The 18796-nt window shown below is 39.0% G+C and overlaps 1 protein-coding gene across 8 annotated transcripts in view; it reads left to right on the top strand.

Moving 5' to 3' along the window:
- AFF2 (AF4/FMR2 family member 2) overlaps positions 1 to 18796 on the top strand; it is a 336455-nt gene that overhangs the window by 24602 nt on the left and 293057 nt on the right. The window contains exon 1 of one of the 8 annotated variants that reach the window (XM_032124426.1): positions 8236 to 8450. The exons of the other annotated variants lie outside the window; for them this stretch is intronic. Within the exon in view, the coding sequence (XP_031980317.1) occupies positions 8428 to 8450 (23 nt within the window). The 5' untranslated portion in view covers positions 8236 to 8427. Of the gene's footprint in view, positions 1 to 8235; positions 8451 to 18796 lie in introns of those variants that run through there. 8 annotated transcript variants of the gene reach the window in all.

Genomic DNA, 18796 nt, shown 5'->3' with positions numbered 1-18796 from the left:
GAAGCATAGGCAATTCTGAGTCCATTTAATGTTAGATTATAAGTGTGATACCTGGATTGCCTGGGCCTGGTGATGTTATAATGCTGATGCTAGAACAGCATCTGGAGTTAATATCCATCGGTTTTGCCCTGTTTTCTATCCCAGTCATAGAACTAATTAGGGCCCTAACATGTATTAGAGAAAGTTGCAGCCTGCAACAAGTACATTCTGAGGTCTGACAGGCAGACATATTTTTGGAGTTTTCCTCCTTTATTCTGCTGGGAATTTGCTTAGGCCAAGGCAGCACACCTGGACAGTGGGAGTAAATCCTTCCTCAGTGAGCTATGAACTAATCTGAGAAATACAGTGGTAGCTGTCTCTTACAGCTTTTGGGTTGTGGTTGTTTTATGAGTTGGTTTTTATACATAAGGTTTTCTTAACCTAAGGTAGACAAGAAGCAGATCTTCTGTACCCCTTCTGTCTGTCTGTTGGAATTCACTTAATTCTTTGTAAAATAACGACTAAGAACTGAAATGATAAATAGAGGATATTTCATGTTTACCCATAGCTGCATATTTTGAAAGCAGTACTTCTCATTAAAGTCTCATCATTGGCAAACTGCTCATAAAAAAAAAAAAAAAATTAGAATACAGGTATCACTCAAGATCTGTTTAGGACTGAGACTTCTGCTGTGATTTAGTATAATATTGGCATTGTGTTTTAACTCGAAATGGATATATAGCATGCATACAGAATTATTTTCTCTTAGGCCTACAGTTACTTGTGGTAATGGCAAAGCAGTTAATATATTACCTTTGCTAACAGGAAAAGTGGTGCATATAAATATTTTTAGTCAATAATGTATTTTTAAAAAGGTTTCTCAGTGGGATCAGATTTATGTTGTCAGAAAAATTTATTCCGCTGACAAGTGCGGATGCCCAGCACGTCGTGTGTGCGGAGATTTACAAAGCAGTTTCTTCCTGGACGTCAGTTGGATGTGGTTATGGCAGGGTTATGTAGAGAATTGGGGAATCAGTCCAGGAATCCTTTAGTGCAAAATCCTGCTTTAGATTGGTATGATCCAATAAAGCTCTGCCTCTACATGTCCATAGCAGTTTCTGGTAGCGTTAGATACTGGGGTCAAGAAGGGGCAGAGCACTGGAGTCAGGATCTGTGGCGTGGATCTGAGAATAGAATCTTGCCTGAAGCATTTGAGATTTTCCTTGTATATTAAACGGCCCATTTTCCTCCCCCTGTTACTTGTGTGTTGCTGCCAGCTGCAGTTCAGCAAGGTAGAAGTTGGAGCTTGCTCCTTTGGGTTCCACAGATAAAAAGTAGAGAATAGTAGTACTTGCACATTAGACTTTGCCAAATGTGCATGTTTCAACCACTGTTATTAAAGAGCCCGCATATTATTTGTTGTAAAAAATATGTTTATAGTGAGGAAAATATGCTTGAACAGAGATTTCATTTTGCACAGAGTGGCCAAACCATATAATGAGTAAAAAAAGCACAGTGCTGCTTAAATCCAGTTTAAAACTAATGATCACAAAATAATTTAAATTCAACTACTTCGAAAATTAAAAGCCTTTAACATGTTTTTAAAAAGTCATAATTCCCATTTGTTTTTACAGTGCTAAGATCAGTTTGTGAACTTGTTGCGTCAGGCTTGATATCTTTTGATGGAGCTATATTCAGTTACGCTGAATTTTTTCCAAAAATTTTAATTGGCTGAATGGAATTTCTTCTCCCAAGATAGAGGTAGCTAAAGCTAAGGAGGATTTTAGCTGCTTAATTGGCCTGGTTTGTGAAATGATTTGGTAGAGGGGATGTTATGAAAAATGTGATACATCTGTGGTGATTTTGAGGTAACCCATCAGTTTTATCAAATAAAGAGCCAGAAATTGGGGGGTTTTTTTGATGTATAGGTGTAAAGTAAGCTGTATTTTTTCCCTCCTTCATTTTATGTCCATTTTGAGTAATTCTACTTATCTAATCAGCATAAAATGTGCACTGCAGTTAAATAGCACTGCATGATTATACCTGATGATACACTTCTTTTTTAAAGGAAAAAGAATCTAATAACAGGATTCCGTATTGATTGTGCTGCTAATTCTGCCTCGTAGCCCAGACTGGCAGAAGGCAGGTAGCTGAATTGTATTTAACGGTTTTATTGTGATGTGACTAAGATGGATGTGACATGGTCCTCTATTATTCGTTTGAGAGTGTGGACACTAATGAAGCCATTAGCTGAGCTAAGGCAAGTGAAGAAAATAGGGAAATTACCATTATTCTGAAGCCATTAAGTTGTAATCTGCCACTTTCTCTCCTTACTCAAAAAGGCATCTTCTTTTTAAGGCCTCCCTGACTGTCCTTTAAAGATTCATTAATTCATTAACTTTCCAAAGGAGATGGAGGAAACACAATTGAAATTTTAATCAGCTCAGTGTGTCATATTATTAACATTTTGAGTGTATCTGTATTCACTGTTGCACCACATCAGGTTAAGGTTAAATAAACTACATTACAGCAAATAATGTTCTGTTTCATACTGTAAAACATAAAATGTTGAAGGCAGAAATTGGTTTCATGGTTAAATTAAATTACAATACAGAGCTCATATTATAAATATTGTCATTCAAATGTATGTTCTTTGGAGGAAATGCAATACTATCACCATGTTATTAACATTAATATTTTCAAAATATCCACAATTAGTCTAGTCTGTGTGAAAGGTTATATAAAGCACTAAAAAATTTTATAAATGTCTGCTTTTACTATGTTCGCACTTATGATCGATGCTTTTATTTTATCTTTTATAGAATGAGTGACTTATTTTAATGTCTCTCTCCAAATGGGTCATTTAGACATTAAATACAATTACAACTGCAAATTTTTCTGTTCGTTATTACTTTCATTTAGATGCTGTGTAGTGCTATTTTTATCTATCCCTACTTTCTTAGAAAAAAAAATTCCCTTTTGCCTCAGATGTACTGGAGCATCCTGGAGCACAGTGGTGGAGCAGCTTCTGGCCTGTGCTGTTGGACCTGATTGAGAGACAGCTCAAAATCCATGAGTGCTCTTTCTTAAAAATCAAAATGCCCCAAATGTACAGAGGGAGTGAGTGCCAGTCTGAGCATGGGATCACTCTATTTGATTCCAGATAAGATAACAAGAACTTTTTTCTGGGGACAGAAAAAAGCTTGTTTTGGGCTTTCCAGTAGTGGTTTTATTAATGCCTCAATTTAAAGAAGCCTGAGGTACAGGGACTTTCTGGGAGGTGTGTGTTTGAAGGGCTTGCTTGAAACCCTTTGTTGCAGGGCTAGGACTTGCACATGCACAAGGGTACAGTGGAAAAAGTGTGGGAGCAATAAACAGGGATGCCACAGCCTGCAGGTTGGAGCTAAGATGAGGCACGAAGACAAAGGGGGAGGGTACTGGAGGCCTGAATATGCTGTTACTTCTGTGAACTTGAAAGTTCCTTTCTGGGTTCAGCAAATTTCTTCCTCTTGTTCCTCTAAGTTTATGCTTGGAAACACTTTCCGTTCGGCTTTGGATTGTTTTGCCCTTGTGCTGTATCACACAATTTCTAACAGTAGTATAACAAAGCCTGCAAGCTTGATGTTAGTATTTATGCTAGGCAGGCAAGCCTGGTATAAATCTGAGGTGTTTTTCTTTTCTTTTTTTTTTTTTTCCTAGCTGTGATAGTGTCAGTTTGATATATCACCTTTCATGTTGTGTTTGTACTTGAGGTCAGGAAACTTCTGAGTTGTGCGTATCATCAGCATTGTAAATACAAAGTAGCCTTTGGCACCTTAGTGTGGTGCCTTGCAGTGGATTTGTCAAAACAAAACAAAATCCCCTCTTTTGTTTTCCCCTGGAGTCAATTACACTGAGGATGAAGCAGTTAGTGACACCCAGGATAGCAGCTGAAGCATTGCAGGCTAACCTGCTTATCAGAAGTGCTGGCATTGGTATTTTCTAGTATCACTGGCCAACTTTGCTGGTCCATTGAGAACCTCTGCTTTCAGCAGGACTTGCAAAACTCACTAAAACTTCTTTGCACATTTTTGAACTTCCAAAAAATACCCACCTAAATAAACTGATTCTGCTGTGTCAGTGCTGGCAGTCCCTGGGGGCAGGACCTCCCCCCTTCTGCCTCTGAAGAAACCCTTTGATCAGGGTCATGGATCGGTGGTTGTGCCCTCCAGCCCTGTCCTGCGTGCCCTGCTCCAGGGACATGGGGAGGCATGTGTCAGCCCCATGCCATTCCCTGCCCCATAGCTCTGGGGACGTGCTGCACTTTTATCTGGGATACACTGTCCATAAACAGGCCCTGAGTGTGTGCTAGGGAGAGTTCTTGGGCTTTAGAGATCTCGTATATAGCTCTGTAAATGTATGCACACACCTTTGTAGCTGCTGGTATTGTGTGCTGTATATGTATACATATATGTATATGGATAATATCCATATATGCATTATGTATACATATGCATGGTGTAGGGCATGTATATTATTTATCATGTGTGTACAGTATATCTGTATGTTCTTAAGATGCTTCTTTGCAGCATCACACAGGATGGGAGTTGCAGCTGCTTTCTCCACACAACTGGAAAATGGGCTGGTGATCTGTGGTTTTCCAAGCTTCAGTATAGCCATGTCATAGTAATTTAGCAGCAGTTGGTTTTCTGTGTCTCAGATTTCAAAATGCCCTCTCCTATGCTTAAGTATATATAACTGGGTAACATGAAATAATGCAAGTAGGCCTATTTCTGAACAAAGCTTTTGCTATTGTGAAGGAAAAGTTTGTTTTTGCTCCCTTCTGAGATAGGTCAGCTCATTAATTTTGTTGCAGCTGCAGTGGCATAGGAAATGTGGCTCAGGTGTTCCCATATTGCTGTTGCATGTCAGATTCAGGCTGGCTTTTGTGAGTAGGATTAGATTTTAGCTGTGTTCTGAAAAAAAAAAATCCAATGGAGAAAAATGAGCTGCATGCCTCCAAAGCAGGAGAATGTAAATCATGTATTGTTGTTTTGAAGATAAGTAGATGTTCATTAAACATCAGTAGGTTAAAAAACTACTGTTGGCTTGGGATGGGGTTTCCAGATCTGTCTGCTGACAAGTACGGTTTGGGACCCAGTCACATCTACTGTGATGTGCTTTGCTTTTCTTCCCATCTCCTTTTGCTGGCTGGAGATTTACATAATATATTTGAGTACAGTAAAAGGTCCAGACATCCTGGCCAACAAACAAAACATGCTCTATAGTTAATACTGCCTCAAATTTCTCATAACTGGTCTGTGATAATTCCAGTCACAAATAACCCCAGGAAGCTTTGAGATAGACTTTGTCATATGGTTATGAGTTCTTTTGTAAATAAAGCAAATCCTCAGGAGTGAGTGTGAGGAATGGTTGATCCTGAAAAATGAGGAATGGGAGTGTGTTTTGAAGCTGGGTAAAAAACCCCACATGTTGTTATTTATTTATTTGCATCCATTACTCTGCACTTCTCCAAGCACTGAAACTCGACCAGAACACAAGAACTTATTGCAGATCTGCAAAGTCCTGTACAGTGGGGACTGTTCTTAGTTATTGCTATCAGCAGCAATAAATGTAATAAACATAAACCTCTCATGACAGCTTCATACATTGCTCAATCTGTGACTTCTCCAGCAGCCAGAAAATAGATGAACTTTGCAGGGGGCCCGAAAAGGGGTTATCAGCAAACTCTGGATCTGTAGACTTGAGGAAAAGATCAGGTTTCAATGTCCATGTTCTTCGTGGAAAATACTGTCATCAGGATCTTTGAAGTTTTGGGGGGACTCTGATCATAATCGTTGCTGTCTTCCTAATGAGGAATAGGACTGACAAGATCCAAACAAGCAGAAGTTTTAGGAGCTAAACCCAGTGTCTAAAAGCCTATATCAAAATTAGCCAGCCACTCATACAGACTGGATGGAACATCAGCAGCACTTTGGAAATAGTTAGTCCCAGGAGAGAAACACCGGTATCTATTTTGAGGTGGAAACCACAAAGCATGGCTGTATCTGAAAAAAATCTGTGACAGCTTTCCTGAGTCTTATCCTAAGATCCTTAGGGAAGCTCATACCGTGTATGTTCAAGTGGTGTTTTCCTATTGACCCCCACCATTCCTGACTGTGCTTCAACATCCTTTGATAAAAGGGAGATTCTGGGGTTTGGTTTTTTTCCCCTCTTCCCTTAAGCGTATCCAAGCAGGGATCAGTGCTGTGCCCTGAGTCCCCCGAGTATACTGAAGTTATGAACTGCACTCCTTGTGAACTTGGTTTGAGATGGAAATGTGTGTGAATAAACAATGTGTATGATTCAATTCTCCCTCTCGTGGTCAGATGGGGCCCTTCTCACAGCCTTCAAGCACAGACATATTAGATGTGTCTGTTTGATGTAACTTGCATCTTTTGGAAGCCTCCCATGGTCATAGTACAACCAGGATTTAGTGGGGAAGTTACTGATAGTTCTTGAAATACATATATTGACTTTTTGCCACACCGTGAGTGGACAGATTGGAGATGTGAACTGAGCTGCAACATTCCGTGGAATTGTATTAACCTCTCTTGTACACACCTCCCGTAAGCGTTTCTAATTTGTCTCTGTTTAGGTGTTAAAGTGCTTCTGAAACATAGCTCCGTTTATCATCCTGCTGGCACTCCTGTTGACTCCAGTGGGTGATACAGTGTGAGCTCTGTTGCTTTTCAAGGATGTTGCAGTGTCGTTGACTTTGACAGGAGCACTCCTCGAAAAAAAGGAGAGGAGGATTTACCTCTCTGTTATAAATCCCACTGTTTGGTAAGAAAAGTCCTGAGGATTTTATTCAATGATATTTAAGTCTCCCCAGAAGGAACAAAAGCCTACTTAAGAAAAGAATTGCACAAATGTACAGGATTAAGCATTCTAAAATCAATTCTTAATTATTGTTTAATTGATTTCAGATATAAAAAAGAAACAGAGAAGAAGAAAAATTTTAAATGTATTCTTTACACAGGGCTTAACAGCCATTTTCTGTCAAAGTAGATGTTAGAACAATACCAAAATTCTGTCATGAACAAAGCCCCTGTACACCAACATGCCTTTTGTTTGGTTTTATCGCTGAGGAGCAGGAGTTTTACTTTATTAGTTTTTCCGATTTATGTCACAAATATTTTCTGTCTCATGCATCATTTTTAGTGCTGTTTACACTTATTTTCATCCACTAGCATGCAAAAATAATTGCCACTCTTTAGAGCTCCTGTTAAATTCTGAAGCAATAAGTTTAATTGCTTATTATGTATTTCTAAGTAGTTGGTTTCCTCTAAGAATTGGCTAAAGATTTTCCTTGCACAGATCTTGACTCAAAGATTGTCCTAAAGCTAGAAAATATTGATTAGCTTTTGTTTGGCCCCTATGGAGAGCACCTTATCTCTAGGACTGGGTTTTGTGACTATGAGAATTGACAGAATTCAGATTTAACCAGGTGAAGTCTGTCACGGTCAGTAAAATGTTAAAGAATCACTGTAATAAAATATGATATTAATCTTGTGAATTTGTTTTTTTTTTTAATCAAAAAAGAGATTTTTGGGGAGTTCACGCTTATTGAAGTAATTCATGCTAATTGTCTCATCTGCTTAGTATGTCATTTGTCTCCTATGAATATCAATGCCTACATCCATTTAATCTAAAATAATTAATACCCAAACAATTAATAACGAGAGATAGAATCTGAATTAAAAAGAACTTTAGAAGACTTTAAAATAAATCAATAATTTTTAAGACTGAATGTAAATATTGCGTTACATCTCAAATTATGTTATCAGAAAAATTTTATGAACAACTAATACAAGATTATATGCATCTTTTTGCTAGCATGTGAATATTATTATTGTATATTGTGGCAGGTCAGGGATCAGATTTCTGAACCATAGTTCAGGCCTTGTGCAAGCTTAGTAAAAGTCTGCAGCTGAGCAGCCCAGGCTATTTCAGTGGAGTGCGTGGCTGCCTCGCTGATGTCAGCAGGGAGATAGGTGCCTTTGAAGAGTGATTCAGCAGCTCTCGGTGCTGACTAATCACTAGATTTAGCCACTAGCAAATGCAGGATACACGATGATGTCTGAGCTCCTGCCTTTTAGGGCTGGCATACGGCTCTGACTCAGGGTTGTATCTGCCCACTAATGATCTGGTGCCTACAGCCCTCTTCTGATGTGAGATATCTGAGCCCATCTTGTCTCCTTGAAGGCAGCAAAACCCTCAAAAAACATTGCTGCCATAATAGTACTTTGTGGCTTTACTGTAATAACCTGGTGACAGAGAAAGCATGACTTTGGGAGTCTCAGCACCCTGAGAGGACGGAGGCTGCTGCTCTTGCCAGCAAGAGGGTATCCTGGAGGAACCAGCCTCTATACACCTGCCTGAAGATGAGCTACAACACAACCAAAAATGCAGCAGTCACAGCACCAGAAGTAAGTTTGATCCTGTAGCTTTGTGGCCTGGGATTCACCTGGGGAGGGTGGTTGGGTCTTTGGTCGGAAGTGTTTGTGTTTTCTAGCTGGTAGGAATGGGACAAAATAACCAGGATTCCTACTTCTTGTCTTGGCTGACAGATGTGATCTGCTGTTGTGCCGTGGGAGTGAACAGATTGCCACTGAGGGGCAACAGGACCTGGGTGACCATGGCTTCCACACCATGGTGGGGTGCTTTGCGTCCCAAGCACTTATTGCTTCCCATTGTCATTGGCTGCTTTTGGTTTTAGCAGATCTTTCGTGCTGCTGAGGAAAGAATGTTAGAAACGTGAAGTGGATTGAGTAGATGTGGAGGCATTAGCTGAGGACCTATCACTGGCTGTCAAAACCTGCTGTGCTCACCTGTCCTCTCAGGCACACTTGTGACCTGGTGATGTGGAGGGTTAACCAGGTGTGACTAGTGATGGAACATCACCTGGCACACAATTTAACCACCTTGTCTTTTGCTGTTGACATCTTTCTTCAGTCAACAGGGGACAGTACACCCTTGGTCACTTCTTTGTGAATGTTTTAGGACATTGGCCTTTCCCATTCTCAAAGGATGTTCTTTCTCAGCAGCTTTCTGGTGGTCTAGACTTCAGAGGATTACCCCACCTAGCAAATTGGTGGACTCTGTGTCTGTACTGTGGATGTTAAATTTAATTTTCCTAACTACAGGTGTGCCTACAGGCTGTAACAGAGCTGGCAGAGTTTGGCCATTCCAGTTCAGTAGCAATAGCCTGATGTGCTGCTGCTGCCTGGCACAGAGGACATGGTCATGTTGGTAGCTGTTACAGTGATTTTATATGTGGTTGTCTGAGCCAGAGGTAGTTTGGATTTCCAAAGGTGAGAGTTGGAAAGCTTGAAAAGACAAAGGGAATAATGAACATTGGATATTCATGTAAGCACCTATAAAATATCACAGCCTGGACACTGTCAATTGTAGATGTGTTTGTTCATTGACTTTACATCTGACACATACATGACAAATACTGTCCTGCCTTCTGGTGTTACCCCAGCCATGCATTTGTTCTGTCTGCCTTGTGCTGCTACTGGCTTTAGGATGTCATGTTGTGAATCAGATCAGCTGAATGGTCCTGCTCATTCTCTTTTGTGGGGGTGGGAATGGGAGGGAGGGAAATTGCTTTGCAGCCAGATTAATTTCCTGGTCTATCTGCCTGTGCAGTTGCATGAATGCCACTGCCAACACAAGGAGGGGAGCAAAATTGTTGCTAAATTAAAATGTTTCTGGACTGCCATCTTTAGATATGAAAGAATAAGTATGATTACTTTGTTAATGTTACTTTGCTCTAGGTTTTGACACACCGTGGGTTAGGACCATATGCCTGTAATCATTATTCATTCTTGAAATGTAGAACAGTTATCAGGCATGTTTTGTGGCTTCTCCCAGTATGTATGTATGTGGATGTGTACTGCAGTCCTCTTTGTTTACTGGATGAAATACATTTATTGATGGAAAAATATAACTTGACTTTACAGCACATCAACCTTTAGTGTGAATGATTGCTTGGTGGTGTTTGTGTCTTTTAAACACGTGCTTCTGAAGATGTTTTGTCTAATTCTCACTGTTGCAACTCTGCAAAGGGTGAAGGTGCAGAACAACTCTGTGGTCAGTGCTGGCTCAGTGGCCACAGCTTCTCATCTGGTCATTGACTTTTCCTCTGTATTTTTTCAAAAATACATTTAAAATAAATTTACCCAGCTCTACACTGAAGAGTCTAAGAGTTCTACAAAGTGATCTACATGAATTTATCATACCAGTTCCATGTTAAAGTCACAACTATAGGAATCCTGCTATAGAATTCTGACTGGTCTTTAATCAGTGGCCTGCATATGAAAAGTAAAGAATAAGTAATTCTGGTATATATATTTTAATTCGGTAAACATATTCATAGTAGCTTGCTCACTGAAGCAGACAATTGCTTCAAATACAGCTTTTGTTGAAGTAAAGTGAATATATTCTGGATAAATTTATATCCATTATAAATTAGTAGCTTCAGACAGATATTGTGAAATTCCTTCTGTTCCCATATTTTCTTAGTTTATTAAGACATTATAACTTCAGTGGATGTGGGAGGCATTAGGAGAGAAATCTGAAATGCCTGTGAATAAACAGGTTTCCAGACAGGATGCATTTTTTTTCTTTCCTTGTAATGCATATTTCAAGGTATTAATTCACAAAGTACTTAATAACTTTGTGAATGCAGTTGGTGTTTTATATGCAAGATTCCACTTCCTTCCTTTTTTTAAGTCTTTTACACAAAATTCACTCAGTTTACGTGTGTCTCTTCATAAATACCAATAATGCTTTAATTTATGGGTGTTTGCTGTTGGGCTTTGTTTAAATGAGTTCTGTCCAAAAGGAATCAGAGCCTTGTATTCTTGCAGAAATGAATAAACCACATGACGTGAATTTTCATACAACCCATTTCAAACCTGGAGTTTTCAGGGTATAATTTAGATATTGCATTGGTGGTTTATGACCATATAAAGTGGAGGTGTGTAGGTAGGAGGTTAGATGGATGTACTTGTAAATGGCTAGAAGCAAGGAGGCTGAGTATGGTCTCCAGCAGTGCATTTTTCAGCTCACAGTTTCACATCTCTATCCTAAGGCATTAGATGTTACTAATTCTCCAAGAGCCAAAGATTTGTTTTACAGAAGAAGATTCTGATTTCATTAAGATATTGCTTCAAGACCTAATGTTACTTTAGCAAATCATGCCACTGGAAATGTACATGATTGGAAATAAACTGCGTGTTATCTGAGAAACAGAGAAAGAGCCTCACAGTTTGGAATGATCCTGCAGAAGCAGTGTTTAGCGTAATGACAGTACACTTAGATTAATTATAGCGCTGCTTGCAGGCGCCACTATACACTTAGTGTTGTGTCAGCACTTTTGCTGTTAACCCTGTGTTGCAAAAATTTGTAATTTGGCTCTAAAAAGTGAAGAAATCATCTGGTTTGAATTCAGGCCTTGTGCTGCATGCACTGAATCAACTTCTAGTTAGGGCCTGAATTTTATTTTTGTATCCTTAGCTCTCCGAAGTGTATAGCTGTAGAAATAATCATATCTGTTTAACATTGTGTATGTTTTCCGCTCTGCCCACTTCTGATGGAGAACTTAATTTTAGTAAATGCCTAGATTGTGTTGTGATCACTTCAGATGGTCTGAAATAAAGCGCTGAGATATTTAACCTTGAAAGCTGGAAGGTGCAAGTGTTAAGCCACCATTTCACTACTGAGTAGATGAGTTAAATTTGGCTTAATGTGTGTTTATATGATTATCTGCAATGGCTCTGAAGGATTGTTAAGGTCTGAAATAAGCCTTGATCATGGCTTAAAAGGCTGTTTACACACAAAAAAAATTAGAAATTCTCTACAGAAGCTATTATAATTAGTTATGTAAACACTGCAGAGTGGTTTTTTAAAATAAACACTGAAATACACTATAGGCAAAGAAGTGACAGTGAAATTAAGTAACTTTTTGACTAAGTCATCAGAATGCTCTTTATCCTTATTTTACTGTTGAGAAGACAGTAATAAATGCTGAGCAAATAAACTTGCTTGTACCTAGAACACGTTATCCTGCAAATACAGAAATCTTGACACATTTTTTCTAGCAGTTCTTAGCCTCTTATCCTCTCTTGTTTCTAATTTCCACTCCTAGATTGTATTTTACTTTTTTCTGAGTAGTGCTGGCAAGTGGCTCTTATCAAGAACAAATGATGCTGTAAATCAGGACCAAAATCAATGCTGCTGTGGCGTTGTAATAGCAAGATGCGGTTGTGTGGGCCTGAGTGTTTTACCTGCCTCTGAAGCCAAGAGTGAGGCCCTGGGTAGTGTTCCAACCCTTGGCTTCTAATTTACTGGCAAGTATATATATACAGCTGTTCTGTCTCAGTCTTAGAGTGGTGATATCAATATTAAACTCCTGTTTTAATATGCCTTTTCTCGTAATGCAAACAGTAAAAAGCAAGTGGGCATTCATATTCAAGTAGAATTGCATAGGAATACAGAAAGCACTTAATCCCTCCACCCTTAATACTACTAGAGTAGAATTTAAGATTGGCAGGGCTGGCTGAGCTGCCTGGCAGCACGTATTGGCTCCCTTCTCCTTTGGAGCACACGTTCTCTGTAGGTGCAAAGGACAGTGGGTGTTCCAGAGGCAGGATGGGTTCTGTCGGTTGGAGGAAGGTTTATTTGCCCAAAGCATCAGGGTCCTTAACATCATGGCTGGCCATTTTCGGCTGTAGTTACTGCTCTTCTCTGTGATAGGTGGTAGTATAAACAAGGAATGATTTGTGCCGCTGGAATAAGGCCATGTGTGTTATGCCAAATATAAAATGAGAGGGCTGATATGAGTGCCTCTTGGACATGTCTTTCATTACCCTTTACGCTTCTCTTTCCTAATAGAATTTGGAGGAACCAAACACATGCTGTATGCAGGGTTTTATTAGAGTGCTTTGCCTCGGGCCCTTAACTCCTTTAGCTGGTCATTACCTGACCAGTAAAGACCTCTAAACGGGTCATTAATGCTTAAGTAATAAACTGTTTCACAAGACTGTCTAGTACAAAACCTCTTTTATCATTTTTACAGTTACTGTTTTATAGATAAATCAATGACCAACAACTGGATATTCTTGTTTTGCTATATAATCTTGTAATAGCAGCCACAGCAAACAGGCAGAGGGTTCTGTCACGAGAGCTAGAGGTAGCCATGCACAGGTGCAGCCTGGAGTTGTATGTAGGGTAAACCAGGAGTAAGGTAAAGAAGGGAAGGCATGTTCTGCTGTTCCCAAAACGAAGTATATCACTGCATCTGCTTCTAAAGTTTTTGGGATTTTTATGTTGATATTTTTTTCTCCTTCTAGAAGTTGTATAATTTCAATAAGGTGGCTTTTCTTCCCCCACTGCCGTATTAAGGACACGTAGGCCTCAATATAGTCTAATGTTGGCAAAGAGAGTTTCTGTACTTTCACAGAGATTTCTGAACTAACAGTTAGTTACTAACATAAGTCTTGCACTCTTCCACACCCTGTATCTGTTCACTTTGAGTTTAGCATATATTAAATTCTTTCTAGGTATGACAGTAATAGTTAGCTGTGGCATATGTTTCTTCTGGTCCTTAGCATGAAATTTTCAGCCTCCCCCCGCTTTGACCAATACATCCCTTAAAATAAGTGTCTGTGCAGGAAGCTCTACAGAGCTGTTTCTCTTGGAGAGACAGAAGGAGAAAATGCATAGTAGGTACCATACCATTTTTTGGCAGATCACCAGGCATTCGATATTTCCATTCTTATGAATATCAGTGTATCATTGATGGACTGCTGAGTGCTGGAAAAAGCAATCCAGTCATATACTTATTTTCTTATGTTAACCTTTGAGGAGTGCCAGTCTGTGCTGGGACTGTTGGGTTTTTTTGTTTGATTTTTGGCTTTGGTTTTTTCTCTTCCTTTTTTTTTTTTTTGGTCATAAATATTACTAAGTGAAATGAATGCTGAAAATGGTTCTTTATAGACACAGAACATTTTTCTATGGTGAAATGGAAGAAAACCTCTGCAAATTTATGACTTCTAGTGTGATTAGTGCCTATGGAGCAAACACTTCATAATTGTTTTTCCAAGAAATTGAAAATGTTAGTTATGGGGCAAGTTCTCTCTGGCAATGTGAAACAATTAATATTGAACAGCTGTTTCTATGATAGACTGTTTTGCAAAAAATATAACATTGGCATTTTTTTTATTCATTACTTCTGTGTTGAATTAGTTTTGCATTTGTAGCTGCCATGTTGAATCTAACAAGAAAAAATAGATTAAAAAACATGAGACAAGTTATTTACTGAAAGAAACAATAACATAAGTGCATTTTTTTCCCTTTTTCCTTGAGAAAAAACATCTTTTTGAGCAATAGCCTTAACAGGACCCGCCAAGGGCTTTGAGGTGACTTCAGCCCTGCACATTGTTGTGCTAGACTCTCAAAGCTGATGCTGAAAGTCATAACATTATATATAGTGGTATGAGGATTGTGTGCTGACTTAGAGTTTAAGTAGGGAGGAATCTGACACAGCACTTTGTTCAGTTTACAACTCTCATAATATTCTTAGCACCTGCAGAAGGATTTTAATTCATTTAAAGCAAAAGAGGCTAACATAGGGATTGTAAAACAAATAACACTTCAGAGATTGCAGCTCCACGATTGTCCCATTCTTATCTTTGCTGATAATCTGACAGTGCTGGTGTGGTAGCAACAGTCACAAACCCAGTATTTGTACTGAATTCTTCCTTCAGATGTGTGGACAGAAGCTGTCCTGGGTGTCGCTTTACTGTGTTAGTAAGACATCAGGAATCAATTTGGTCCCATCTGCAATTGCCTGATATAATCAACCTCTATTCTGTTTAGCTCAACTTGCTACCTACAGTAAGTGATTTGTATGTGCATGAATATTAAGCTTCCCAAGTAAACGTGTGAGTAAATATGAATTGACAATAAAAGAAAGTTATTTGTGTGCGCTGAAAATGAGTGCTCATTGTTGTTTTTATAAAACAGCATTAAATTGTATCATCATGGTGTGAATAATGATTATTGCTTCCTTTATTTTGTGATAGGAGAGAACAGTAGATCCCAAATAACATCTCTGTATTACTCCTTTCACTTCTGGCTACTGTTGTCTATTTGTTGTAAAGATTTTCTTCTCTAATTTTTTAAAGTCAAACCCATGTTAGAGCTCAACAGCCCTTATTTTTTTTTATATGACTGACTGCAAGTATATTTGCGTAATGATTGCAACAAGGCAGATAGAATATTTACAAGCCATAGCAATTCCTGTGCAAATGCAGTCTCCAGAGAAGGGCGCAATAACAAAGCAAGCAAACATCACAGTTCTCTAAATAAGAAGTTTCAGGCATTGGGGTGGTGACTCACAACGTGGATGGGAACCCTGGAGTTTCAGAGTAATTTATGGGGATGCTGAGGAGATGGATTTCATTTAAATACAGTAACTGCTGAAATATTTCTAAGTTAAAAAGTCAACTAGTGGTTAAGTAAATATCCTCTTGACCCCTTTTAACTCTTGTGATGTACCGTTGTTTTAAACTATTTACTTTGAAATGCTTGAGTCATAAAATGACCCAGGAGAGATGGATTGACCACAGATAGTTAATGCATAGGACTGAGTTGCTTAAAATTTAAACCTCATGCCCATTTTTTATCTAATCTCTTGTTCTTTAATTGGATGAATTAGGTTAGAAATGGAGGGCTGTAGAGTCTAAAAAATAAAAAAAAAAACAACTTAGAAAAAATTGGTTTCACACAGTCTGCAAAAAGCATTAGGGGAAAAATTTAGAAAAGAACAGAGGTTCCTTCTTGTTTCTATAGAAACCAATAGTGATCAGGAGGGGAGAGGATTTCTTTCAAGTGTACGTTTTAGTGAGGCTGGCTCAGCAGCTCAGCGCTCGGGAGGGCCAGTGTGAAAACCCCAGAGCTCCTGTGGGTTGTGATGTGGTGTCCCTGGGCCTGTGGAACCAGCTGGAACGGGGATCACACATCTCTGGGAGCCCTGGCTGGCACTGAGTGGGTGCAGGGAGCCTTTGCAGTGCCATGTCCCCAGGGAGTGCAGACTGGCAGGAGGCTCTGGAGCTGAGCGCGGCCGCTGCCACTGAACTCGCACGAATCCCATCACAACGAGGGGGAGAGGACAAAAGAGGGGGAAAGACTGAAGGAGAAATGTGCTGCCCTGTGTCAGAATTAACTATGCTAATTGCTTTGAAGTAATAATCTCCTTTGGTTTTATCGTGACAGAATCATGGCCACTGAAATAGCATGTGTTCAAAGCATTGCAGCCAGGACTCAGTGACTTGGCATTTGAATCGTGATGATCTTCTTAGTGTACTGCATAATACATAATGCCCTCCACAACAAAATTATATTCTTAATTATGTTCTGTTTTCCTGATGTTATCTAAGTGTTGCCATAGAGAACAGATCAGGGAAGCATTTGAAAACCAAATTTTAAAGCAAATCTAGGTCTTAATCAATACTGTACCTTTAAAATAATTGCAGGATTCCTCTAAATGAAGTTCAGGTCACATGCAATGTCAAAAATAATACAGTTTCAATTTGCTGCAACCTGACAGATCCAAGGAGTGACTGAGGAATATCTAGTAACTGGCAAAGACACCTCTGTTTGACATCTACTTTCGCATTTAAACAATGGAGCACTGTATATTGGCATCTGAATGTATTAGCTGGTGGCGATCCAAATCCTAGTATGAATTTCGATGGTTTTCCTTTCTGTTTATAAATACATGGTCTTGATAACAAGGGAACATTTACTGCAATCTTGCTCTGCAGTTGTCAGAGCAGAATGAATCATTTTGAAACATAAACCCCCTCAGATCTCAAAAATATCAAGAAAAACATAAAACATAAGGGAAAAGGATTATAAAATACAAATGAAAAAGGTTTTTAACATATTTAGAGGCCTATGGGCTGTAAACACAGTAGATTATCATTAATGAAACTCTCTGCCAAGTACACAAACCACAGTTCGGTAGCAGCTGTTAAGCAAGCATTGTTCAAAGCTGGATAATCCCTTGAACATTATACTTCGTGGCTCTGTACCTCTTCCTATTAGTAATCAGATAATTGCCTTGCATTTTCTGTTACACATTTTTCTTTTAAAATTCAGTTTCATTCCTCTTTATGTCAAAAGGCTTTATCTTGCAATGATCACTTAGGCAAAAATCCTGCAGAGGTTGACAGGCAGGGCTGTGATATTCTTTATTTTTGGGAAGTCTGGTCTCATACAATTCAGCCCTGTGGTGTTACTTTGGCTTCACAGTGGTGAAATAGAGGTGAAGCCTGCTCTACAAATAAGATGCTTGAATTCTATTGTAACTCAGTTGCTACTTTTTCCTATAAAATGGGCTCTTCTAAATAATTTGGGAATTAATTTAAAATACTTTCTACTAGTGTTTTTTATTTTAAAAAAAGTTTGCTTTTGCGTGTTGGGAGAAGAAGGAGAAGGGTGAGAGACCTTCTGATTCCATTTATCCAAAAGTTCAGGCCTCATAAGAAGGCCAGGACATCATATGTAAGTATCTTGCAGAAAGAAATTTGGAAATGATGGCAACTATTTTTTTCCAGCATTAAAATATTCTTAAGTCATTATAGTACAGAAATAGTGAGCTGTAGCCGTGGTAATTGTGAGTTCCCTTGAGCTCCATTGGCTATTAGGGTTGAACCGAGAGAGTAGCTTATCTTGCACTTCTGGAATTTCTCACAACCCTACAACAAAGCACTATTGATTTTTCTCAGCTGGGCAGGAGGGGAGGAGGGATTGAAGAAGGTCATATGTAAATGTGCTATGTGTGATAAACAGCTGGACCAAATATTACTGAGTCTAGAACCCAAAGAATGCTAAGTAAATCCATTTTATAACCCCTGAATTCAGCATTTGCTGAGTCCTTTCAGTTCACATATGGTGTCCCTGCACTGGAGTGTTCGGCCTCACAATATTTACTGACATGGGCCATTCAATTTAAAGCCAGCACATCTCTTTGATGGGCACTGGCTTCACGAGCTGTTGGCACCAACTTTCTTTGTCCAAGATCGAGTTCCAATCCCCAAAATCAAAGCAGATGGAGACATAATTCAGAGAGCAAGAACTATGATTCATCCTTAAACCTGCAGGGTTGCAGGGACTGTTTCTGTCTAGTACTTAAAATTATTTTACATCACATGGCAAAAGCAGAGGTTTGAGAGATGGTGTCATACCCCCCCATGGGCAAGGCATAATGGATATTTTCCAGCTAACATATTTCTGTGGATGTATAAGAAGAAGAAATTGACTTTTTTTTCTTTCCCCTAAATTGCAACATTTTGTTTTCAAGAGAATCCAGTGCTTTCTGTTCATTGCAGAAGCAATATTATTAAACGCCAGTCGGCAGGAAAAATTAGAAAAAGGATGGCCTGAAAGACAAGAAGAAATGCATTTTCCTCCCATTTCCCAAAAATAAATTACCAATGAGGCAGGAGCTGTCTTTAGGCAAGGTTTCAGGAGGCAGATTAGATAGCAAAATTATTTCCTTGTTCTAGTGAGAGGCAGTTTTCATTGAAGACAGGAATTTAGGCGTATTTCTAAGGGAAAAGGTCTTGCAGCAAAACTGCAAATTGGGCAGCACTGAGGTAACTCATTGATCCTCCCAGCAAAGTAATGCCAATTAAAAAGGCATCTGTAACGAACAAAAAGTACAGATTCACTCATCTCAGTTACTGTGAAAGGAAGA

Source organism: Corvus moneduloides, chromosome 14 (genome assembly GCF_009650955.1).
Source record: "Corvus moneduloides isolate bCorMon1 chromosome 14, bCorMon1.pri, whole genome shotgun sequence".
Classification (NCBI taxonomy): Eukaryota; Metazoa; Chordata; class Aves; order Passeriformes; family Corvidae; genus Corvus; species Corvus moneduloides.
The sequence above is the reverse complement of the archived record's forward strand: the minus strand, read 5'-3'. Positions and strand labels throughout refer to the sequence as shown.